Genomic DNA, 25,335 nt, shown 5'->3' with positions numbered 1-25,335 from the left:
CAAGCCTGCGACTGATTCATCACACACTCCAGAGGTTTGGTCATCCTCTCCTTTTCTTGGACTTGCGCTCTTAACTGGTCCTCCTGTAGTTGAGCCGTAATCGGACGAGCAACCAGTTTTTTTTTGTTTTCTTCACGTGCCTAAAATAACATTTCATGTGTCCTGTTATAAAATGTGGTGGATGTTTTATTCCCCATCCGTTTTTGAGTTCAGACTGCTGATCCAGTGAGGTAACGGATTAAGCGCAGGATAACAGGGCAGGGGTTTAGCCAATCACGGCCCTCCCTCTCTCTTTCTGTCTCTGTGGTCTGGTTTCAGTAGTTGTGTTATGGAGGATTAGTGTTTGCTTAATCTGTGCTGACGTTTATTACTGTGTCTTCTTCTCTGAGAGTCCCTGATATCACTGAATATCAGACGTGTAGCTTTTAAACACACCGCATTAGAGCAGTTGAGTTTGTTTTGTGTGGTGTTGGGTGGGTTTGATCGGCCTATTAAACTGAGATTATTATTTGTCAATCAGAATCCATAAAGACCATTAGCTGGGCAATATTGCTGAAACTAATCTTAATGTTTTTTGTTTTTCATTTATTTAAATAGTTTGATATTTAGATGTTTGTGTTGGCTCTGATGTGGCTTTTTGTATGTGTATATGTATTAGGGCTGGGTAATAAATATCGATTTCTCGATATTAATCGATTCTCATTTTTACGAACCGATATCGATTCTTAAATCTCAAGAATCGATTAGTCATCCTGTTTCATTTGAATGAATGGGACATTGTACGGCGGCTGCGCACATCCAACAAATCGCAATAATCTTTGTCCTTTGTTACTATTGATATGAAACAAAGTCTCGATTTTCAAATTACGTCCATTTTCTTTAGAAATTCAAAAACATAAATAGCGTTTTGCCGCTGTGGCGTGAGATCGCTCTGGAGAAGCAGCAGCGCTGATCTCTCTTCCGGCTTAATAATACCAGTCACAGCGCCAAATAAACATGAATGAGCATCTGAAAGTGTGTTAAAGATAGAGTACAACTTATCGAAATCCGTATCATGTCACATTGATTCGCTCAATCAGCGTTTCAACCGTGGAAAGACGTCAGTTAAACAGCTTGTAATCAATGTATCGTCATATTTACCTCAGAAAACCCACATAAACTCGTTAGTCAGCTAGAAAAAATAACTATTTTTGCTAAATATATACACCATATTACATATAATCTTAATGTTCTTCAATATTTAATGCATATTTGAATAAATCTGGCAAGTTTTTATGACAGTCACCATTTAAATGTTTATATTTCATATAATCTTCTTATTATAAAAATAAATAAAAGTGTAATTTAAGTTTGTATAGCTACAAAAACGTTAATTATTACCTTCGTATTAGGCTAATGAAGTCTATAGGCTACAATTAGACTCCCATAGTTTACAGCATTAGTTAAGAGATTTGATTTCCTTGAGAAAATTTGCCATTTATTGTGACTGATATCCAAAATAATCAATATTGAATCGAATCGGAATCGAAATCGAAACGAATTGCAAGCTCGTGAATCGTAATCGAATCGAATTGTGAAATTTGTGTCAATACTAAGCCCTAATATGTGTATATATATATATATATATATATATATATACACAGTATATGTGTGTGTGTGTGTGTTAATAAATATATATACAGTTTAATGTATTTTATTATTTTAATTGTTTTCTATTGTCCTTTAGTGTCACATGATCCTTCATAAATCATTGTAATTTGCTGATTTGCTGCTAAAGAAACATTTCTGATTATTATCAATATTGAAAACTGTTTTGCTGCTCAAAATAAATATTAATATTTTAAATATTATAAATACTTCTGATCAATTTAATGCATCCTTGCTGAATAAAAGTACACATTTCTCTGACATCTTATTGATATCTTTCTGAAAACAAACTTATATATATAGTGTATATAATATTTGATTATATGATATTTCAATGCGATATATTTTGAGTTGCTGAACCACTGTTTTGAAATGGTAGTATGCATGCTTGAGTTTGAGTAATTTGCTGCGTGCATAAAAAAATGAGAACAATCCCAACCCACACGTGCCTCTTGTGTGTGTGTGTGTGTGTGTGTGTGTGTTTCTGAACTCTTGCAGGTGGAGACAGCTCGTCTACAACCACAGGCAGTGCGTCTCCGGTTCCCAACAATTATGAGTCTCTGGAGGGCGGCAGTTACACGGGTACGTCCTCACAGCGTTCAGTGTGACGTCTCAATGCAAGATCTACACGAGAATGACTTGCTGAGACATATTTATCTCGTCTCTCTCTTCAGATCGTACAGCTCCTCCTACCGGTGTTCCCACCAAGCAAGCTCCTCCCTTCGGATACAATTACCCAACCATGCATCCTGCTTACCAACAAAGCCCCGCCCCCATACCAGGCTCCTCCCCCTCACATGGAGGATACAAACCACCGGGATACCAGCCATACTCACAGGTACCGACAACCACGCAAGTTTATGATATTTTTAGGGGCTTCCCCCTAGTAGTCGACCTTACTAGTCGATTAAAAGAGGATTGGTCGACTAAGATTTTATGAGTCGGGTTAGACGCAAAAAAAACAACAAATTCCTCAGGAAGTGGCTGTAAAGGACAGCAGGAAATCCAAACATTCGCCTGTCATTCATCGACCTCAAATATGGCTTATCACTTGAAACATGTTAGTAGCAGCAACTTTACAAGTCCACTCGCTCTATTGCTAACCTAGATAAATGTGCGCTATTATTAGGCACATGTTCAAGTGTTTGTGTGGAGAGTCCTCATTGCATGACATCCCGGCGCTGGTCATCTTTGGTCATACAGATAAGAGAAAAGCTAACTGTAAAGGGTCTGCTTTTATTTTGTAAAACTCACAATAGCAAAACGTGCTTTTGTAAATCGATTCGGTCTCAGTGAATTTGAGCACATCACAAAAATGAACCGAAACTCAGCGTATACTTGCCTCACAGACATGAGAAATATATCTAAAGAAAGCTTGAAATATCTACATTTGTGCGGACATGACGAGTTAGCATCGTGACTTAATCTCTACAGCCGAAAACATTACCAATAAATTATTCAAATGTCTCCTCCTGTTTTTTTTTGTTTTTTTTCATGACGCATTCGTGATCGTTACATTTGCCGGTGCGCTGTGGCAAGCCTTATGTGTGCATTTGAGCGCTGATTAGGCTATGTATTTATTTATATAGACAATTAAAGCCACATTATTATGATTTATGGCTTATTAATTGGCAAGGGCATCCCGATACGATACGCATCACGATACATGGGTCACGATACGATACGATACATATTGCGATATATTGCAATAATTTTTTTTTTTAACCTGCTACGACCTGGTGGACATCACACTTTTGCTTGTGTGGAGCATAATACTTAATTCTGTGTAACTGGAACATGTTTTTCACAAACGCGGACACTTACACTGCCATCTGGTGGTGTCAGGAGAGAGTATCTCTCTTTCTCTTTTCTAATTTTCCGCCATTTTCTCACTCCCGCTAAGTTACATTGGCCGTAGCATGAGAGACATGAAACAACAGGACACATCACGGAGACCGATGTCTGCGCGCACGAGAGAGACCAAGTGTGTCTGAGCATTAGCATGCGTGCGCTCTAGTATGCGATACTAGAGGTTGAAATATCGATACACTATTTTAAAAAAAATATATCGCGATAGTTAGCTGTATCAATATTTTTGCACACCCTTATTATTAATATAAACATGCGATTAGTTGACTCAATCAATCAATCAATCAAATTTCTTTATTCAGTCATGATGTTATTATAGACACAACAATAATCTCCACAGCAACAAAATAATAACATTCATTACTGAATAGGAGCATAAAGAAGACATAGTCTTATAAATTAATGCCCCTTTTTTTCAATAATCTAAGCTTATACAGAACAGATGGCTCGCCATTTTTTTTCCTTCCTTTATATATATATATATATATATATATATATATATATCTTCAGTATTACTTCACATCTCAGTAATTAACAATTACCAATTTAGAAAAACAAAAAACAAAAAAAAAACACAAAAATAAAACATTGTTTCTTATGCATTTAATAGCTTAAATGAACGACTACTAGTCAACTATATAAATCTTTAGTCGAGGGCAGCCCTAGATATTTCAGCTAATTTGTTGAGGTCAATTTTTAGAGAAAGACTACACACCTGTGCGCATATATATTCAAACACGCATACATATAGACTAAAGGGTTTTCTGTTAGAGCGCTGTCGTGTTAGCGGCCCATAAGTTAATAACTAATGATCTTTGCAATGGAAGTGAATCAATCAAAACTAACTTTAGCTGGACAATAGCTTTACTCTAGAGCTGCTGTAAAGCCAAACCAATTTGCTATCATCACTGTAAAGCTGCTTTGAAACAATCTACATTGTTAAAAGCCCTGTATAAATGAAGTTGATTTGACTTGACTATTCAGGAAGTGGTTCATCAAAAACGTCTGTGTTTGTGTTTCCGTAGCCTTTCCCGTCTCTGTCCGAGCTGTCGTCAGCTTTAGGAGGCCTCAGTGGCGTTCCTGAGCTGGATGTGGAAACCTTGAGACCCGTGAATCTACTCCAGGAGAGAAACATCCTTCCTCCCCAACGAGCAGCTCCACCTGAGCCCAACCTGAGCAACGACCTTCGCAAGGTCAACTGCAGCCCCGAGTAAGAGCAGAGACACCACGTGTGGTTTCACACAACAGCTTTGTATTTTGTTAACGGTTTCTCTGTGTGTCTCCCCCAGGACGTTTCGCTGTACTCTCACTAACATTCCCCAGACTCAAGCTCTGCTGAATAAAGCTCGTCTGCCTCTTGGATTATTGCTGCATCCATTCAGAGATTTAACGGTATGAGCAGAAAGCACAAATCAAACTCAACCCTTGGTCTATGTAATAGTTATTGAGGCTACAATACCATACAATATCAGGGTTTTTTCTTAGGAAATAATCAGAATAATGAAAATTGCAGTGAAGAGGTTTTTACTGCGATTTAAGTAAACGTAATTGTCAAAGCTAATATGACATCACAACCACATCAACTCCTTATGAGTTTCCATATCTAACAATTTTATCAGCTCTTGATAAGAATGATAAAGGTGTCATTTACCTGTTTTATCTAGAGTTTTACTGACATTAGACCATGATAATGCAGATATAATTATGTCTTCATTATCTCTCTCTCTCTCTCTTTGTCTCTGCAGCAGTTGCCGGTCATCACCTCTAACACTATAGTTCGTTGTCGTTCGTGTCGGACGTATATAAACCCTTTCGTTTCGTTTTTGGACCAGCGCAGGTGGAAGTGTAATTTGTGTTACAGAGTCAATGATGGTAAGAGCCCTACAGGTTATATTAATAATATTTAATGTGTGTTAGCGTATATTAGTGTTCTCATAGAGTATCTTCTTCTCCATCAGTTCCTGATGAGTTCATGTATAATCCTGTTACCCGTTCATACGGGGAACCCCACAAAAGACCAGAGGTCCAGAATTCGACTGTGGAGTTCATCGCCTCCTCTGATTACATGGTGAGTCTGTCTGTCTGTCGGTCAGTCTCTGTCTATCTGTCTATCTCTCGCTATGTCTGTCTTTCTCTCTGTCTGTCTCTCTGTCTGTCTGCTTGCCTGCTTATCTGTCTGTCTATCTGTCTCTCTGTCTGTCTATCTTGTGTGTCTGTTTATCTGTCTGTCTGTCTCTATATCTATCTGTCTTGTCTGTCTGCTTACCTGTCTGTCTGTCTGTCTGTCTCTCTCAGTCTGTCTGTCTGTCTGTCTGTCTGTCTCTCTCTGTCTCTCCGTCTATCTTTCTGACTGTCTGTTTGTCTGTCTATCTGTCTGTCTGTCTGTTCGTCTCTCAGTCTGTCTGTTTATCTGTCTGTCTGTCTCTATGTCTGTCTGTCTGTCTATCTTGTCTGTCTGCTTGCCTGCCTGTCTATCTGTCTGTCTGTCTGTCTGTCTCTCTGTCTCTCTCAGTCTCTCCGTCTATCTTTCTGACTGTCTGTTTGTCTGCTTGCTGACTATCTGTCTGTCTGTTCGTCTCTCAGTCTGTCTGTTTATCTGTCTGTCTGTCTGTCTGTCTAGCTTGTCTGTCTGTTTGCCAGCCTGTCTATCTGTCTGTCTGTCTGTCTCTCTCAGTCTGTCTGTCTGTCTGTCTCTCTTTGTGTCTATCTGTCTGTCCGTCTCTCAGTCTGTCTGTTTATCTGTCTGTCTCTCAGTTCTCTCTCTGTCTGTCTGTCTGTCTATCTTGTCTGTCTGCTTGCCTGCCTGTCTATCTGTCTGTCTGTCTGTCTCTCTCAGTCTGTCTGTCTGTCTGTCTGTCTGTCTCTCTCTGTGTCTATCTGTCTGTCTGTCTCTCAGTCTGTCTGTTTATCTGTCTCTCTCAGTCTCTCCGTCTATCTGTCTGTCTGTCTGTCTGTCTCTCTCAGTCTGTCTGTCTCTCTCTGTGTCTATCTGTCTGTCCGTCTCTCAGTCTGTCTGTTTATCTGTCTGTCTGTCTGTCTAGCTTGTCTGTCTGCTTGCCCGCCTATCTGTCTGTCTGTCCGTCTGTCTGTCTGTCTGTCTCTCTCTGTGTCTATCTGTCTGTCTGTCTGTCTCTCTCAGTCTCTCCGTCTATCTGTCTGTCTGTCTGTCCGTCTCTCAGTCTGTCTGTTTATCTGTCTCTCTCAGTCTCTCCGTCTATCTGTCTGTCTGTCTGTCTCTCTCAGTCTGTCTGTCTCTCTCTGTGTCTATCTGTCTGTCCGTCTCTCAGTCTGTCTGTTTATCTGTCTGTCTGTCTGTCTAGCTTGTCTGTCTGCTTGCCCGCCTATCTGTCTGTCTGTCCGTCTCTCAGTCTGTCTGTCTGTCTGTCTCTCTCTGTGTCTATCTGTCTGTCTGTCTGTCTCTCTCAGTCTCTCCGTCTATCTGTCTGTCTGTCTGTCCGTCTCTCAGTCTGTCTGTCTGTCTGTCTCTCTCTGTGTCTATCTGTCTGTCCGTCTGTCTGTTTATCTGTCTGTCTCTCAGTTCTCTGTCTGTCTGTCTATCTTGTCTGTCTGCTTGCCTGCCTGTCTATCTGTCTGTCTGTCTGTCTCAGTCTGTCTGTCTGTCTGTCTATCTGTCTGTCCGTCCGTCTCTCAGTCTGTCTGTTTATCTGTCTGTCTGTCAGTTCTCTGTCTGTCTGTCTGTTTGGGCTTGCACCTTGTCACCCATTTCAAAGTTTGAGTTCTCAAGCCAGCAAACACTGTCGTCGTGCAAACGAGCACGCCTGAGCGCCCCATAAGTTAATTACTAATGATCTTAGCAATGGAAGTGAACTTTAGCTGGACAATAACTTTACTCTAGAGCTGCTGTAAAGCCTATAAATGAAGATGACTTGACTTTCCTTCTCTAGCTGCGGCCTCCTCAGCCTGCTGTGTACCTGTTCGTGTTGGATGTGTCCCATAATGCCGTAGAGTCGGGCTACCTGAATGTGTTTTGCCAGTCGTTATTGGACAACCTAGATAAGTGAGATATTAGTCCTTACTCAAATCAGATAGCATGTTTATTCACACCCAATGAGAAATGACGAGGCTTGTGTGTGTTTCTGTCTCAGATTGCCTGGAGATACGCGCACACACATCGGGTTCGTGACGTTTGACAACACGGTCCACTTCTATAACCTGCAGGAGGGGCTTTCTCAGCCTCAGATGCTGGTCGTGTCTGATATTGATGGTAATCCTGTCTGATTCTCGTACTTTTCTTTCTCTGCGTTCACTCACTTTAGCTTTGCACATCAAGAGTGGCTTTTTTCTAATTAATCAGCAAAGTTTTAGCACAAATAATTGATTGATAATAGCCACTTTCACTCAAGAAATCTGTTAGCCTAAAATTGGCATGATTTTATCTGTTTTTACACGAGAAGCAGCTTTTCATGTCTATATTGGCACACCACTATTAAAATACCGTTCAGAATCTCTAATGTCATTTGTCAGAAATAAAGTAGAGTACTACTAGTTTGGAAAAAAGGAAAATAAATCATATAATTTTTATATATTATATAAAAAATATTATATAATTTATTTATTATATATAAATGTATTATGTATCAATAAAATGTTTTTTTGTTTTTTTTAAGTACTGTTACATTTCTGTGTGTATGAATGTGGTACTGGTGTCTATTTCTTGGTTATTTATTTTTTATTTATTATATCTGCATCTGCAGTGCATTACATTTTCATGACAGTGTTTATGCATTTGACACATTATTTGGTCAAAAAGTCATTATTGTGTGATTATTTCAAAATTATATATTTATAAAAATTATACAAATTATATTTTGATTTATCGGCTTTCAAATGTAAAGAATTATCGGTTATCGGTATCAGCCAAAATGTTCATATCGGTGCATCCCTAAAATAAATCATAATTTTTATTATATAATTTATTTATTATATATAAATGTAAATGTGGATCTGGTGTCTATTTCTCGGTTATTTATTTATTTATTTATTTATTATATCTGAATCTACAGTGAATTACATTTTCATGACAGTGTTTATGCATTTGACACATTATTTGGTCAAAAAGTCATTATTGTGTGATTATTTCAAAATTATATATTTATAAAAATCATACAAATTATATTTTGATTTATCGGCCAATATATCGGTTATCGGCTTTCAAATGTAAAGAATTATCGGTTATCGGTATCAGCCAAAATGTTCATATCGGTGCATCCCTAAAATAAATCATAAATTTTTTATTATATAATTTATTTATTATATATAAATGTAAATGTGGATCTGGTATCTATTTCTCGGTTATTTATTTATTTATTTATTTATTATATCTGAATCTACAGTGCATTACTTTTTCATGACAGTATTTATGCATTTGACACATTATTTGGTCAAAAGTCATTATTTTGCGATTATTGCAAAATTTTATATTGAATATAGTCTCATGTTTCTGCTGCTCCTTCAATATTGAGACGCTAGAAGTTGTTCAACAAGCTAACTAGCTTTAAAAGTCTTCAAATCAAGCTTGTTTTGCTCAAAAGTATGTGTAGATCCCTTTAAAATAAACGATTTGTTAATCACATATTGCCTTTTCCAGTTTAATTCTAATAATTTTCCAAAAATGTGCATTGTTCTTCAATCTGATGAGAGATTTGTTTGTTTCTCTTTAGATGTTTTCATCCCGACACACGACAGTCTGCTGGTGAATCTCAAAGAGAGTAAAGAGGTTTGAATCTTATCTTTCCCCCCTCTATTTTGTGTGTGTGTGTGAGGTCGTGAGGTCAGCCCTGTGTTTGTGTTTCCATTTCCCGGTTTCATATCTCTAAACTGCACATGCTTTGATATGTGACACCGTTTTTGCAGCTGCGTTATCAGTGTGTTTGTGCATGTGCTCGCAGCTGGTGAAGGACCTCCTGAACGCTCTGCCGGGGATGTTCACACACACGCGAGAGACTCAGAGCGCTCTGGGTCCGGCTCTGCAGGCGGCATATAAACTCATGTGCCCGACCGGAGGCCGAGTGTCCGTGTTTCAGACCCAGCTGCCCACTCTCGGCGCTGGACTCCTGCAGTCACGGGAAGACCCCAACCTCAGATCCAGCACCAAGGTAACTCTCCTGAATCATCATCATTCAAGTTCAACAATAAATAAATAAACAAGCTCTCATATCAGTGGAAGGTTTTCAACCAGTCATAAGAGAATTGGCCTTCCAGTTAAAGGCATGAATTAAAAACTCTTTCCAGCCGTACATATTTAGGGTTTCTGTGGGTCCTTAAAAAGTCTCAAAGACTTAAATTCAGTTTGATAAAATTAAAGGCCATAAAAAGGCATTACACTGAAGTTACACTAGTCTTTTCCTCCCTATTGTGTCGTATATCTGAGTGAAACGCTTCTAGAACAATGACAAATGTGGGCGGGGCTTGATTTTGTCTGTGGGGAATTGATTGGATGGTTGTGGTTTGGTATTGGCTGATCTCATGTGAGTGACAGGTTATAGCTCCGCCCACATCATCAGAGAAGCGATGCTGCAAGAGGAAGATATTCTGATTCAAGATCAATAAAACAATAATACTGTGCACATATAATAAACACTCATATTCCATAAATCACTTTTGATTAATAGTCACTTAAAATGCTTTAAACAGAAGTCTTCATTATCATTTTAGAAGGTCTTAAACTGGAGGACGGAAAAACATTGAATATGCAAAGTAATGCTGTAGTTATGTAAAGCTGCATATTTTATCTCCCTCGTCTTTTTCAAAAAGCTGCTGGAAATAGCAAATCATAGACATTTCAAAATACGAGTCCCAGTGTTTTTTACGCTTTGTTATAATTAGAAGACCTGCATTATGGATAACATTTTTCTGGATATTTTTGGTATTCGAGGAAACAAAATCTACTCTTTTTTTTCTGAATTAATGAGTTAATTATTTCAGAATTACGAGATTACGAAAGTTTTTGCTCTGTTTTTCTGAGTTTTTGAGATAATCAAGTCATTAATTCAGAAAAACAGAGCAAAAAAATTTTTCCATAAATTTATCTCGTAATTCTGAGATAATTAACTCATTAATTCAGAAAAACAGAGTAGATTTTTTTTCCTCAAGTGAATGCAATACGCTTCTGTAGCTCAGACTGTAATTAAACTTGTACCTTCTCTCTGGGCTTACATTGTCTAACACATTATATATATGGCTGTCAAACGATTTATCGCATCCAAAATAAAAGTCTGTGTTTACATAATATATGTGGGTACACTGTGTATAATTATTTTGTACATATAAAATACACACACATGCATGTATATTTAAGAAAAAAAAATTATTTATATATAAAATATTTATATTTACACATCATATAAATTATATATAAATCTATATACATGAAAATATTTCTTAAATATATACAAGCATGTGTGTGTATTTATATATATATATAAAATAATTATACACAATGCACCCACATATATTATGTAAACACAAACTTTTATTTTGGATGTGATTAATCGCGATTAATCATTTGACAGCCCTAATTATATATATATATATATATATACATATGGTATTCATTTTATTTGTGCAGGTCTTAAAAGAGCTAATACTGTATAGTGTGTGAAGGAATAGCGTTTTGATTGTTTTTGTTGGTTTGGCTCCAGAATGTCCAGCATTTGGGTCCGGCGACAGACTTTTACAAGAAATTTGCTCTGGACTGTTCTGGACAGCAGATCGGCGTGGACCTGTTCTTACTGAGCTCCCAGTACTCAGACCTGGCTTCTCTAGGTACACATACACACACTCGAAGTCCTCTCTCAGCTTTTACATGTGACTTAAAGTTGTGAGACGAGACCTTTTGTGTCTTCTTGTGCAGCATGTGTGTCCAAATACTCAGCCGGCAGCGTCTTCTACTACCCGTCCTTTCATCACATTCACAATACAGCGCAGAGTCAGAAATTTCAGAAGGATCTCCAGAGATACCTCAGCAGAAAGATCGGATTTGAAGCCGTCATGAGGATCAGGTGCACCAAAGGTGAGTGGGAGATGGAGATACTCTGGCCAATCGTGTCACGTTTGCTTAGATTGACACTTCAATTGACCAGTTTCTGCAGGGTCTTGTGATTTCCACCTGCAGAAAATGCGATTAGATATCATATTATAAGCATGGAATTTACTGTATTGAATGAGTACAATATTGACAATATCAAATCACAATGTGGACTAGTGTCTGAATATTACGCAGAAAAAGAGACTAATATTGAAATATAAAGTCGATTTGTTCTATATATACTGAAGCATGGGCATTTTTACTGTCTCGAGAGTCACTTTTCAAGCGTTTCGTTGTATTAATCCATCATCAAATACACAAACTCAAAGGTCTAAAACCCTTTCAAAATAAAAGTTCGTTTTAATTTGTAGGAATTGTGACAGAAATTTATTAGGCTACTATTGTACAATAGAATGTACTTTTTTAAGTAATAATAATAATATATATCTTTTTAACCGTCGAACCGTATTCACTTTATAGCCCTTAATCCTGTAATTGTGGACAAATGTGGGCACAGAGGACTCAGGTGTGATCCTAATTTTTATTTATTATAAATGTTATATCACTGTCTTCGATAAAGTTTAGTCTATTCATTTATGGTGTTTTTTTTATTTTGGGGGTGTTTTTAAATTTATTTACTTCAAAAAGTACCATATTTTCTTTGTAAATTATGCTTATTTTTATGTTTTATTTTTTTTTAAATTTTTTAACTACATTAAAATATCATTCCAATAAGTTCTTAGAGCTAAAACCTAAAGATGAAGTGACTTTGCTGTTATTTTGGCTTATTTTAGAATGCTCTAAATTACAGTTTTTCCCATTCATTTCTATGGGTGCCCATTTTTGACCCAAATACAAGATTAAGGAGTTTTTTTCACACACTTAACATTGTAGAAATGAGTAAAAAAAAAATTGTGTGTGTTCAGGAGGCAAACTTGGGAAAAGTAGCCAAGTCTTGTACCGCTCAGATCAAGGGAAGTATTTTTAAAAAATTAATCAACTATTTTGCCCAAATTTGTCCAGAAAATGGTTTTAGGGTTAAAGGAATATCAGTTCTGATTTAAATGGTAAACCTTTGTTGCCAAAAAAAAACGTTTTTTGTTTTTTTTAATTATCATTCGATTACATTTTAAACGATTACGTTTTATGCATTTATCTGATTATCAATGTTTTTGAATAAAGATTTGCATCAAAGATCACAGAATCAAGCAAATTTCATTATTTCAGTTGATTAGAGTTGCTTTTTGATTTATTAAAATGCAGTTAAACCATTTAAAACAAATCTAGATTAATTAAATTAAAATGGCATTTACTAGTGCCGTGTGTCTGTATAGATTTGACGACAAGGCTGATTTGAGAATATACTGTACCGTTTGTATCTGACACTTTCCCTGATTGGTCAACAGGCTTGTCCATCCACACTTTCCATGGGAACTTCTTTGTGCGCTCCACTGATTTGCTGTCTCTGGCCAACGTGAACCCGGACACTGGTTTCGCAGTGCAGATGTCCATCGAGGAGAGTTTAGCCGATACGTCGCTCGCTTGTTTTCAAGCGGCTCTTCTTTACACATCAAGCAAAGGTAAACGAGTGTGTGCACATTTACAATAGTCCAGTTTTGATATTGTCTATGGAATAGAGTTGGGGATACTTTAACTCGGGATATGAATGACCTTGGACTCAGACGCACTCAGGTGGACTTGACCTCGGACTGACAATTTTTCTGAATGTAATTGAATCCTATTCAATTACATTCAGAATATACATACATACATATATATATATATATATATATATATATATTAGGGCTGTGCAAATATTAATTGCGATTAACCGCATCCAGAATAAAAGTTTGTGTTTACATAATATATGTGTGTGTGCTGTGTATATTTATTTTTTATATATAAATACTCATGCATGCTTGTATATATTTAAAAATTATTTGCATGTTAATACTGTATATATAAATATACATAATCTATATTATATATAAATATAAATATTCTATATCTGAATAACACATTTTCTTAAATATATACATGCATGTGTGTGTATTTATATATATATATATATATATATAATAAATATACACAGCACACACACATATTATATAAACGCAAACTTTTATTTTGGATGTGATTAATCGCAATTAATCTTTGCACAGCCCTAATATATATATATATATATATATATATGTGTGTGTGTATATGTATATATGTGTGTGTGTGTGTGTGTGTGTATATATATATATATATATAGACACCTCAGTTAAATGCATTTTTAAATAAAATAATAATAAACAATGCTCAAACATCCATTTCAGAACGGACAAACATCATACTAAAGCCTCTAGAGCATTGAAATAAATATCAGTAAACAATATTAACTTAAATAATATAATAAAGTTAAATATATAAAAAAAACATGTTTTATATCTCCACACAAAGACACTTGGCATGTTTGATTTTGCGCTAGAAAACAAAACTAAAATAACCCTCACGTGTTAAACACACTTTACAAATAAACTTGACGTGCCTTAACATATAGTATAATAACAAAAAAGAATTTAGCATGCTAATAAAAAGGTAGGCTATCTATCCTACTGCATTTTTCTGCTTTACCACATCAAATTAAGAGAAGACATTAAGCATCTCCCACTCAAACACTAAGTGAGATTTCTCCTGATTGGTATATATTTATGATTGACAGGTAAACGTCGAATCCGAGTGCACACTCTGTGTCTGCCGGTGGTCAGTCAGTTGAATGAAGTGTTTTCTGGAGCGGATATCCAGGCCATCTCATGCCTGCTGGCCAACATGGGTGAGTGGAACAAACACATTGACGTTTTAAGTGCCGAATGCAGTGTCAATACATCAGGCACAGTGTTCTGGAGCTAGCCTAGTACATAACGTGTGTAATGTATTAGGGGTTGAACAGACTAGTCGACTTTAATGTTCTGCCTTGACGCTTTAAGCTTGACGTCGACTAGTCACTGATCATGGCCTATGGAGAGCGAAACAGGATAGCAAGTCCACTTTTACACTAAATTTGAGTTAAAATGGCAAATAAATGGATTCTCTGATTGCTTATTTAGTCTCAGGCTTATTTGTTCATCAGCCACTAGTCGACTCGACTTTCAAGTCGTTCAACCCCTAGTATGTATCCGTTTAACATCGCTCTGTGATTATGGTAGGGCTGCAACTAACAATTACTTTGATCATTGATTAACATGTCAATAATTTCTTCAATCAATCGGTTTAAATGATTTATTGTCTAACAATAAAATGAAAATACTCGCATGATCATTTAGGAAGATTACTACCGAGATTTATTGCATGCTCACTCACACCTTACAATTTCTGTATTTTGGTTAGGCTATAACCCATTTGCTATGTGTACGTCACTGTCATTTTACCATGAAGAAAACAAGACTTTGGAAATAGGGGTAACACTTTAAAATAAGGTTCGTTAGTTAGCATTAGTTGGCATGAACTAATAATGAACTTTACTAATTTATTAATAACTTGTTAACATTGATTAATGAACTAACATGAACAATACAAAGAAAAGCTGCATTTCTATTAACTAACGTTAACAAAGATGAACAAAAACGCTAACAAATGTGTTGCTCATGTTAGTTAATACATTAGCTTATTGTAAAGTGTTACAGAAATAGGTTATAGTCAGTATACATAAATATGAAAAGTTTCTCATGCATCTATATTTTTTTTTATTTTTTTGCAAAAGTCCCTTTATGGGCTCTATAAATGTGTTAATTTTGCTTGCTAAAAACATCATGTCTCTCTGTGTTTCTTTGCAGCTATCGATCGCTCCATCTCCTCCAGTCTTTCTGACGCGAGAGACGCGCTAGTCAATGCCGTAGTGGATTGTTTATCAGCGTATCGTGCTAACGGCTCAAACATCCAGCCCTCCGGCCTGGTGGCCCCGGCCTCCCTGCGTCTGTTCCCTTTATATGTACTAGCCCTCCTCAAACAGGTGGGGGTGCTGTATGCACATGCAACACCAGACATTCAGTGACTAACCTCACTTCATTCAAAAGCCGTGAAAGCGAAGCAGTTTAATTCTTGTTGTTTTGTTTCCCCATCTCATTCGATATATTTTGTCTTGTTTGGTCCTGCAGAAAGCTCTGCGAACTGGCACGAGCACCCGTCTGGACGAGCGAGTGTTTTCCATGTGTGAGTTTAAGAGTCAGCCGCTGCATCAGATCATGCGTATGGTCCATCCAGACCTGTACCGCATCGACAACATGACCGAACAGGTAACGCACATTCATACAGGTGTGCTGTATAATGGGTACATGATGAGGATGTTGAGTCCATCCGTAATAATAAATGCTCTTTATCGCCACCTGTTACCATTGAAAAATGTAATCCCGTGTAATTGAGGGAGCGCTGGCCCTTTAATTAGTTACAGTATTATTCGTTTTCTGTATAGCGCTTTGTCAAAAGCATGCCAAACATACTCGTACTACAATAATATAAACATGAACATCAAACTTTCTTGCTCTCAATGATAATATTAATTAGCTTTTATCATTTTCCACCATTTAGTAAGTTCTTAAATATCTACACTATTGGTCAAAAGTTTGGAATTTATTTTTTATTTTATGTTTTTGAAGTATTTATTTGACCAAAAATACATTAATATTGTGAAATATTATTATAATTTAAAGTGCCCGTTTTCAGTTGTAATACATTCTGTTTAAAGCTAAATATTCAGCATCATTACTTCACTCTTAAGCGTCACATGATCCTTCAGAAATCAATGTGGAAAGGATTTTTCTGTTTATCTTTGTGTGGAAACTCTGATAAACTACCAATGGGGGAAAAATACATTTATTCAACAAGAAAATGCATTAAATGTGACATTGATAATCTTTCAAAAGATTTTGATTTAAAAATGCTCTTCATTTGAACCAACAAAAATATTCAATAAGCAGCAAGAACATTAATAATAAGAAGAGCAATTATTAATTATTGAGCACCAAATCAGATGTTGCTTCAACGAATCATTTAGAGATTCCCGACAAAGTTAAAATAAAGTAGCATGGGCCACTACAATAATGACACATGAAACATAACAAAAGGACATTTTTGCTTTATGCTTATTTTTATGATGCCTTTTCTTTCTTTAAGTGCTAACACACAATTTAGAGATGCACCGACTGATCGGCTGGTGACCGGAATTGGCCTATTTTCACGTGATCGGCGACCGGATATGCAGATTTTATGTTGGTCAATGTTACGACCCTTGGCTCGAGAGAAGCAACAAAAACAAGGGACACACGCAAACCAAATTATAGGCTCAAAAATAATGTTTATTTAACTACAAATGATAAGACAAAACAAAATAATGAAATAAACGGTTAAAGAAAATAAAAGTGTTTCTGTAATTATCAGTAAAATCAGTGTAGAGAGCACGGTGCATGGTTGAAAGTGTAATGCAATGTTGAGGTTTAAAATGTGGATGCAAAAAGAAACAAAATACAACGCAAGCAAAACACCAAAGCAAAGTCCAAAACCAAAAACCCTCTTCCTTGGCTCAGATGGTGATCTTTTAAGCGTCTAAGGTCACAGGTGTTTCCATTGAGGCAATTAGGCCGTTTGATGCAATTAGCGGGCTCAGGTACCAACGGCAATGCTCAAGACCAACAGCAGGGGTCGTCACAGTCAAAATGCATGCATGATTAACATCGCACAACATTAGCATCACGCATGTAGGAAACCCTGTGAATTACGTCCGTTTCACACCACAAACGTGAGCAGTGCGTATTAATTCCGGCATGCATGTGAATCAGTGAGTGCATTCACTCCAGGAGCGGCGGTGAAGCGCGGGTTTCGGCACAGAGTCTATTTTTGCTGCGCTGCTCACGCTCAATTAAAGTGAAAGCACACTTTTGATGGACAAAATAAATATGATTTCACACAGAAGTGCCCAAAATGCACAGAATTTGCATGTCTGGTGTGTTTTAACAAGAACTGGAGTATATGTCAGAAAAGAAAATTAATTTTCTTTTTGAAATGAACACATTTTTTTCAGTTTTTCATTTACATTTATTCATTTAGCTGATGCTTATCTAAATCGACTTACAACTGCTATATATGTCAGAGGAGCAACTAGGGGTTAAGTATCTTGCTCAGGGACACACAGTGGATTAATAACACTGCACTTTAGATGTGTGTGAATTTCCCACACCAGGAGTAATTTATATAGTCCTATTTTATAGAGATTTCTGTTCAAAAATGTGCCATGTAAAATGTTCTACTAAAGAAAAGAGAGAAAATAAATATCTGGTGTGCTGTAAAGTGGCTAGAAAAAAATAAAATCGGAATCGGCTAATATTCGGTCAATCTCTGAAAAATCAGAATCGGCCTAGAAAATTGTAATCGGTGCATCTCTAATGCAATTGCCTTTCAAATTACAGAAGCTTTTTTTTTTTAAATGCCAGTAAGTGTGAGATTAGTGTGAATAGATGTGCGTTTTGTCTGTCCTCTAGGGGGCGCTGCATCTGAATGACTCTGTGATCCCTCAGCCTCCTTTACTGCAGCTCTCAGCAGAGAAACTCACCAGAGAAGGAGCGTTCCTCATGGACTGCGGCAGCGTGAGTGTGTGTGTGTGTGTCTCCACAGATACGACCGCGCTGATAGCGGCGGCTTCCCTCACTGTGGTGTCTGTGCTTTGCTCTGTAGGTGATGTATTTCTGGGTGGGGAAGTGCTGTAACGAGATGTTCATACGTGACGTGTTGGGCTACCCCAATTATGCATCCTTACCGTCCAACATGGTGAGTGTGTGTCGTTGCTGAACTCTGTTTTTCACTCCGTCCGTTGTGTTAAAGGTGACGTATGATGTATCATATGGGAAATAGGATTTTCCTGCTCTTTTAAAAAAAAGTTGGTGACTTTTAAATATAATTTATATACATACGTTATACTTTATATTATAAACATACTTCAAAGTTCACTACTCCCTCCTTTGTCTACTCCGTTTATTTAAACAAAGCTGCAAAAATTATGTTTTCAGAAATCATAATGCATTAAAGGTACTATATGCAGGAATTTTTTTCGCATAATAGTAGAATAATACAACCAACGTGAGAAAATCGTGATATGATATTTTTGCCATATTTCCCCCATCCCCCATGAAATATTATATCAATGATACTCAAAAACACCGCAATGTTCATAAAAAAACTAAATTATGGCCTTTTATGTTGCAACAGGGAAAAGAATAGTAGAATATTTCCTCTTATGTGTTAAAACCACGTTTATAGCACACAGTGGATCATGTTTCTTAAACTCCTCTCCGTCTATATGATCATATTCTTGGAGTTATGAAGCAGCATTAGAACGTGAATCAAAGTTTGTTTTTCGTTTTGAAAGGCGTTACTGTCTGCCAACATTATCTCACCCTGGAGAGGCTTGTGGGCTCTGAATCGTTCCTCTAAACCTCACATACTTCACTCAAACTTCACACAAAAACCACCGTCTTAAACATCGTAATAATCCAGACGCTTCATATCGTGTGCCCTATGAAATCCGTTTATTGTTTCCCAGTTTCTGGAGTCCATTTTTATTTTAGTGAACCAAAAAGTGTTTATGGCTACGTTCACACTGCAGGGCTTGATGCTCAATTCCGATTTTTTTGCAAGGCCGTTCACATTTCCAAATAAATACGACCTTTTGTGATCTCCTGTGTGAACGTGAAATGACCCAGAAGTGACCCGCTTGCACAGAAGAGTAATCAACGGTCAACGACGTCACTTGTTGTTTGCTGAATAGTTCCTTTTTTTTTTCATATGTTGCGAGGCATGTTTTATTATTATTATTGCCACAGCCCATATAAAAACACAGACAACAATTATTTTATCGACGGGCAAAGTTTGCACATAAATGTAAGATTTTTCCGATCCTCACCGACCTCGTCATAAAACCCGTTTAATTGATAGTGCCTGTCCGCGGCGCTCCTTGCTTTGTCGCCGGCGGCCGCGGTGCGACCCTGGTGGCTGGTGTTGCCAGATTGGGTGTTTTTTTGCTACATTTTAAGGCATGTTTACATGCGTTTTAGCCAGGAAGACTCTATAGAAATCTGGCACCCTACTGTACAAAGTTATACTGACAGAGAGCGCATGTTCACAGACACCAGAACAAACGTGTTCACAGTAATGTTCATCAGGCAGTAATACAGTATGTTTATTTTATTAAAATATGAATGCGTTCATGCACTATCGTTCATTGAACGCATTCAGGCACGACACTGGGGAAGAGACACGTCTGCAGCGGCCCATAACAGTGCAGAAACGCGTTGGAGTTAGCGTGTATTGGCTAGCTACAGGTGCGTGCAATGACGTGCGGGTCGGATATATGTGACCTGGCCGTTCAGATTGAAGTCGCATTTCAAAAGATCGGATGCATATCGGATTTGGACCACATACCCAAGTGGCCTGGGTCGCATTTGAAAAGATCGGATCTGTGTCGTTCAGAAAAAATCAGATACAGGTCGCATAGGGGCAAAAAAATCTGAATTAGGTCTTTTCAGCCTGCAGTGTGAACGTAGCCTAATTAATTGAATTCATGAAACTTGTTGAATGTAACGACATTTCTTTGTGGTAAAAAAAAAATGTTTTTTATCCCCTAAATTCTGTGTGTTTCATTTTAAACTTGGGATTTCGTTTTTTAATAGTTTCATTAAATGTTAAAAATCAAGCATGCTTTAAAGTCAATTGGATTCATGAAAATTTAACAACCTTATTTATGCATGTTTTTTTTTTTTTTTACAATAATAGGTCCGCATAATTTTTTTTTTATCCAGAAATTCTGTCGTCTTATTGACTTTTTTTTAATACAAACTTCCTCAAATGATTAATCCGATGATAAGTGCAGAACAGCGGAGGATTACCTTTCATCTTATTGGACAAAAACAGAAATATTTTGGGAATGAATGGAAAACATGCTTCTTGTTTTGCAGACTGAGATTCCAGAGCTGCAGACGACGTACTCGGAGCGAACTCGAGCCTTCATTTCTTGGCTGTTGGAGTCGAGAACCTTCCATCCTGCGTTTCATGTGGTCAAGTACGTCTCTCTCTCTCTCTCCGTTTCTCCTAATTCCACACAGCTTTCTTCCTCTCCATCTTTCCCAATCGCTTCATCTCTCCCTTTCCGCCCCTGTTATTCATAGTCACAGGGCAGTGTATTGTTGTATTGAGGGAGGATGGTGTGTTTTTATACTATGACAGACTGCCTCCTCTCACAGTGGGAGTTACATTCCTCCAAGAGGGTTTTTTTTTAGATGTTGGTTTGTTATGAAATCTGTGTTTAAACGAGCCCACTAACATTCCTCTCAGATTCAATGCGTCTTAAACCTTTAAATCCTACTGTGTCATATTTGATGCACACATTACTAATGGTGCGTTCACCAGACGCGAATAGAGGGTCTAGCTGTCTATTTCAATATTAAGTCAATGCAAAGACGCCTTATGCGCATTATTCGGCGCGAATGAGGCGTAAAGCGCGGTGCGGTAGATGCGAATACGCCTTATTTGCGCGAATTGAGCGTCTGTCGCGTGTTTGACGCGAATTCGCAAGTTGAAAAATCTGAACTTTGTTGTAAATTCGCACCACGTTAACCAATCAGGAGCCTAGCTGCTTGCTGCTGTCATGTGGTGAAGGATCTGGTTGCTTGAATAAATTATTTTCTAATATTATTAAATGCCTGTGTGGTTCTAATGCACAACAAGCAAATATTTTATTACTTAAAACTTGATTTCAATATATGAGACATATTCATTTTGTATTGAATGCTATTTATTCCATATCTAGATTATATCAAATATTATTATTATTATGTAAAGACAACCAACATACTATAGTATGTTGTATAGCATACTATACATATAGTATAGTATGCTCGATCAACATAAAAAAAGATGGCCGCCAACGGGTCTCGATTCCGACGTGAGTATCAAGAGCGAAATTGACGCGCGTAAAAAAAAAAAAAAGTTTTAAGCGAAATTAGACACGTCAATTTTGCTCTTGATACTCGCCTCGGAAACGAGACCCGTTGGCGGCCATCTTTTTTTTATGTTGATCGAGCATACTATAAATTGACACGCGTAAAAAAAAATTGACACGCGAAATTGAACAACAACAAAAGTTTTAAGCGAAATTAGGCACGTCAATTTCGCTCTTGATACTCGCCTCGGAAACGAGACCCGTTGGCGGCCATCTTTTTTTATGTTGATCGAGCATACTATAAATTGACACGTGTAAAAAAAAATTGACACGTGAAATTGAACAACAACAAAAGTTTTAAGCGAAATTAGGCACGTCAATTTCGCTCTTGATACTCGCCTCGGAAACGAGACCCGTTGGCGGCCATCTTTTTTTATGTTGATCGAGCATACTATAAATTGACACGTGTAAAAAAAAATTGACACGTGAAATTGAACAACAACAAAAGTTTTAAGCGAAATTAGGCACGTCAATTTCGCTCTTGATACTCGCCTCGGAAACGAGACCCGTTGGCGGCCATCTTTTTTTATGTTGATCGAGCATACTATAAATTGACACGTGTAAAAAAAAAATTGACATGCGAAATTGAACAACAAAAGTTTTAAGCGAAATTAGGCACGTCAATTTCGCTCTTGATACTCGCCTCGGAAACGAGACCCGTTGGCGGCCATCTTTTTTTATGTTGATCGAGCATACTATAAATTGACACGTGTAAAAAAAAAATTGACATGCGAAATTGAACAACAAAAGTTTTAAGCGAAATTAGGCACGTCAATTTCGCTCTTGATACTCGCCTCGGAAACGAGACCCGTTGGCGGCCATCTTTTTTTATGTTGATCGAGCATACTATAAATTGACACGTGTAAAAAAAAAATTGACACGCGAAATTGAACAACAACAAAAGTTTTAAGCGAAATTAGGCACGTCAATTTCGCTCTTGATACTCGCCTCGGAAACGAGACCCGTTGGCGGCCATCTTTTTTTATGTTGATCGAGCATACTATAAATTGACACGTGTAAAAAAAAAATTGACACGCGAAATTGAACAACAACAAAAGTTTTAAGCGAAATTAGGCACGTCAATTTCGCTCTTGACGCGCGAATGGATTGAAAGTGTTCAAGCGTATAACTTGACACGAATTAGACGCGCTATTCACGTCTGGTGTGAACGAACAGCCAATCAACAAGATCTAAACTTGCACACAATCTACTGTACTTCATCCCTTCTGTTGTCTGATTAATAGTTTATACATTTTAGTAAAGAAAAAGTTATTTTGGTATAATTGTAAATGTCTTTCTTCAGCTTGTGCCTTTTTGCTGTGAAGTTTTTATAAAAAAATGTAAGAAAAACTTATATTTTAGGTAATGTGTAAAATGAACACTTGGGGCTACTTGGGTGAAACAATTAATTGAAAAATCGATTTTTTTTTTTTTGCCCAGCCCTACTGTGAAGCTGCTTTGATGCAATCTATATTGTGAAAAGCGCTCTATAAATCTACTTGACTTGATATAAATAACATCTGCATCAAATTGCCTATTTTTGCTCGGTTTGTGCCTCTGTGTTTTTCCTCCTCGAGTTTGAGCTCCATCATATGAGCCATAAAAGCCTGATGTATCAAATATGAGAAACACATGCATATTTAGCCAGAAGATTAAACCGAGCCTCATGTTGACTCTTTGTCTTTCTCCAGGGACGACGCCTCGGCCAAGACCAGTTTTTTCCAGCACCTCGTGGAGGACCGCACTGAATCTGCCTTCTCTTATTACGAGTTCTTGCTTCATGTTCAGCAGCAGATGTCGAAGTAGAATCGGAGAACCCCTTAGAACCGACCCGGGGTCACCGCTAGCTTCTGTTCCGCGGCTCAACTTTAGCAGTGAGTTCATTGATCGGACCGCAGAGATGCAAAGACACGCCCCCTGGCCCCACCGACCAATCACAGCCTGTGGCTCGTCTGGGGGAGGGAGTGCTTAGAGACAAATAAGGATAAAAGAAGTAAATAATTAATGGACTATAATGGCAAAAAAGGAAGAGCATAGGACAAAGATGAAACGTAGTGGACTGGACTGCACATAGAGACACTGAACAAGCTGTTTTCAATCATTCCCAATGCTAACTACCCAGCCTTCATCATCATGAGTAGCCAGACGCAGCAGTGAAGAACATTTCCTGAGCTCATTTACCGAATCATCGCGTTTGTTCCTGTCGAAAGAAGCATTGTGATCATGTATTTGGGTTTTTTAATACATGCAAACCTCGTTGCATATTATGAATCACATCATCCGCTCATTGACACTGTGTGCTTTTATCCGTTTTCTTTGTTTGCTAATGTTCTCCTCGTGTCACTTCCCCTCTCCCCCAATGTCCACCTCTCCTTCTAATGTGACTTGTGAATCCGTGTGGGTCGTGACGGTGTAATAACTCCTCCGTCTTCATCCACTGGCTGCTCTCGTCTGCTCATCATAAGCTGCTTGACATCGTTTAATGAAGCCGCGATGTTCCTCGCTGACAGTGCATTGTTTTCTTTGGGAAAACGGATCAGGCCACCAACAAATGTTGCTATCCACTTTCTAACTCAAAAATATTTTAATGTGCTATAATTTATGACAAGCTTATTGAATAAAATGAAATGATAATTCTAGTTTTGAGTTGATTCATTTTTTTGTTGTGTATTAATATTCTGATAATTTGCTTGTTAAATTAACCAGGCAAGTCAGTTATGGGGGAAAAAATTAAATACATTTTATATATATATATATATATATATATTAGGGCTGTGCAAAAGTTAATTGCGATTAATCGCATCCAAAATAAAAGTCTGTTTTACATAATATATTTGAGTGTGCTGTATATAATTATTTTGTATATATAAATACCTATGCATGCATGTATATATTTAAGAATTATTTGCACTTAAATTCTGTATATATATAAAAATACATAATCTATATTATATAAATATAAATATTTTATATAGGAATAACACATTTTATTAAACATATACATGCATGTGTGTGTATTTATATATACAAAATAATTATATACAGCACACACAAATATACTATGTAAACACAGACTTTTATTTTGGATGCGATTAATCGCAATTAACTTTTGCACAGCCCTAATATATATATATATTTTTTATTTTTTTTTTTCATTTATTTTATTATTATTTTTTTTTTTTTTTGCAAACAGCCTATTTTCTTTTCTTTGCTATATTCTGTGAATTGTAAAATATATTCTGTGAATTGTAAAATTTCTATATTAAATTTAATTAATATAGAAAAATAGAATTTAAAATATACAGTCAGTACAAGAACACTCTATTATAGTGTGTTATTATAATATTTACATACTATTATAGTATTTCTTAATATTTTGAAATGGAATTTTAGTTTTAGAATTTTTTTATTTGTATAATTTATATTATTTAGCTTTTATTTTACCATTAATTCAACTTAAACTTGTTTTATTTTAGTTTAATTCTATTTTTTATTCTAAATTTGATTTTATTTCAGCTTTATTTTTAATATAGAAAACCGTTTTAATAGTTTTAGTTAACAATAACAACCCTTTCATTGAGTTTCCTCTGACGAAGCAGAAATGTGTGCACTGTGCACTTTTCCCTCTGTAATCACACCAGTACACTTATTTAAATATAAAGTATCTAAAATTAGATTATTAAAAGGGATTTCCCTCTGGCTGTGTGAATGACTCTTATTCTTACAGTTAGTCATCAAAAGGGAG

The 25,335-nt window shown here is 36.8% G+C and overlaps 1 protein-coding gene across 2 annotated transcripts in view; it reads left to right on the top strand.

The window, feature by feature from the left end:
- sec24b (SEC24 homolog B, COPII coat complex component) overlaps positions 1-24,229 on the top strand; it is a 35,043-nt gene extending 10,814 nt beyond the window's left edge. For both annotated transcript variants that reach the window (XM_039654988.2, XM_039654987.2), the window contains 20 exons: positions 2,146-2,229; positions 2,322-2,485; positions 4,542-4,726; positions 4,806-4,908; positions 5,262-5,388; positions 5,475-5,584; positions 7,422-7,534; positions 7,623-7,741; positions 9,198-9,253; positions 9,426-9,632; positions 11,178-11,301; positions 11,390-11,548; positions 12,970-13,143; positions 14,271-14,381; positions 15,382-15,557; positions 15,703-15,840; positions 18,079-18,183; positions 18,272-18,364; positions 20,548-20,651; positions 23,282-24,229. In XM_039654988.2, the coding sequence (XP_039510922.2) occupies positions 2,146-2,229; positions 2,322-2,485; positions 4,542-4,726; positions 4,806-4,908; positions 5,262-5,388; positions 5,475-5,584; positions 7,422-7,534; positions 7,623-7,741; positions 9,198-9,253; positions 9,426-9,632; positions 11,178-11,301; positions 11,390-11,548; positions 12,970-13,143; positions 14,271-14,381; positions 15,382-15,557; positions 15,703-15,840; positions 18,079-18,183; positions 18,272-18,364; positions 20,548-20,651; positions 23,282-23,396 (2,567 nt within the window). In that variant the 3' untranslated portion in view covers positions 23,397-24,229. The remainder of the gene's footprint in view (positions 1-2,145; positions 2,230-2,321; positions 2,486-4,541; positions 4,727-4,805; positions 4,909-5,261; positions 5,389-5,474; positions 5,585-7,421; positions 7,535-7,622; positions 7,742-9,197; positions 9,254-9,425; positions 9,633-11,177; positions 11,302-11,389; positions 11,549-12,969; positions 13,144-14,270; positions 14,382-15,381; positions 15,558-15,702; positions 15,841-18,078; positions 18,184-18,271; positions 18,365-20,547; positions 20,652-23,281) is intronic.
- The last annotated feature ends 1,106 nt before the right edge of the window (positions 24,230-25,335 follow it).

The sequence above is a fragment of the Pimephales promelas genome, chromosome 9 (genome assembly GCF_988280905.1).
Source record: "Pimephales promelas chromosome 9, fPimPro1.hap1.1, whole genome shotgun sequence".
In the NCBI taxonomy this organism is placed as follows: Eukaryota; Metazoa; Chordata; class Actinopteri; order Cypriniformes; family Leuciscidae; genus Pimephales; species Pimephales promelas.
Note: the sequence above shows the minus strand (reverse complement) of the source record. Positions and strands in the feature narration are given on the sequence as shown.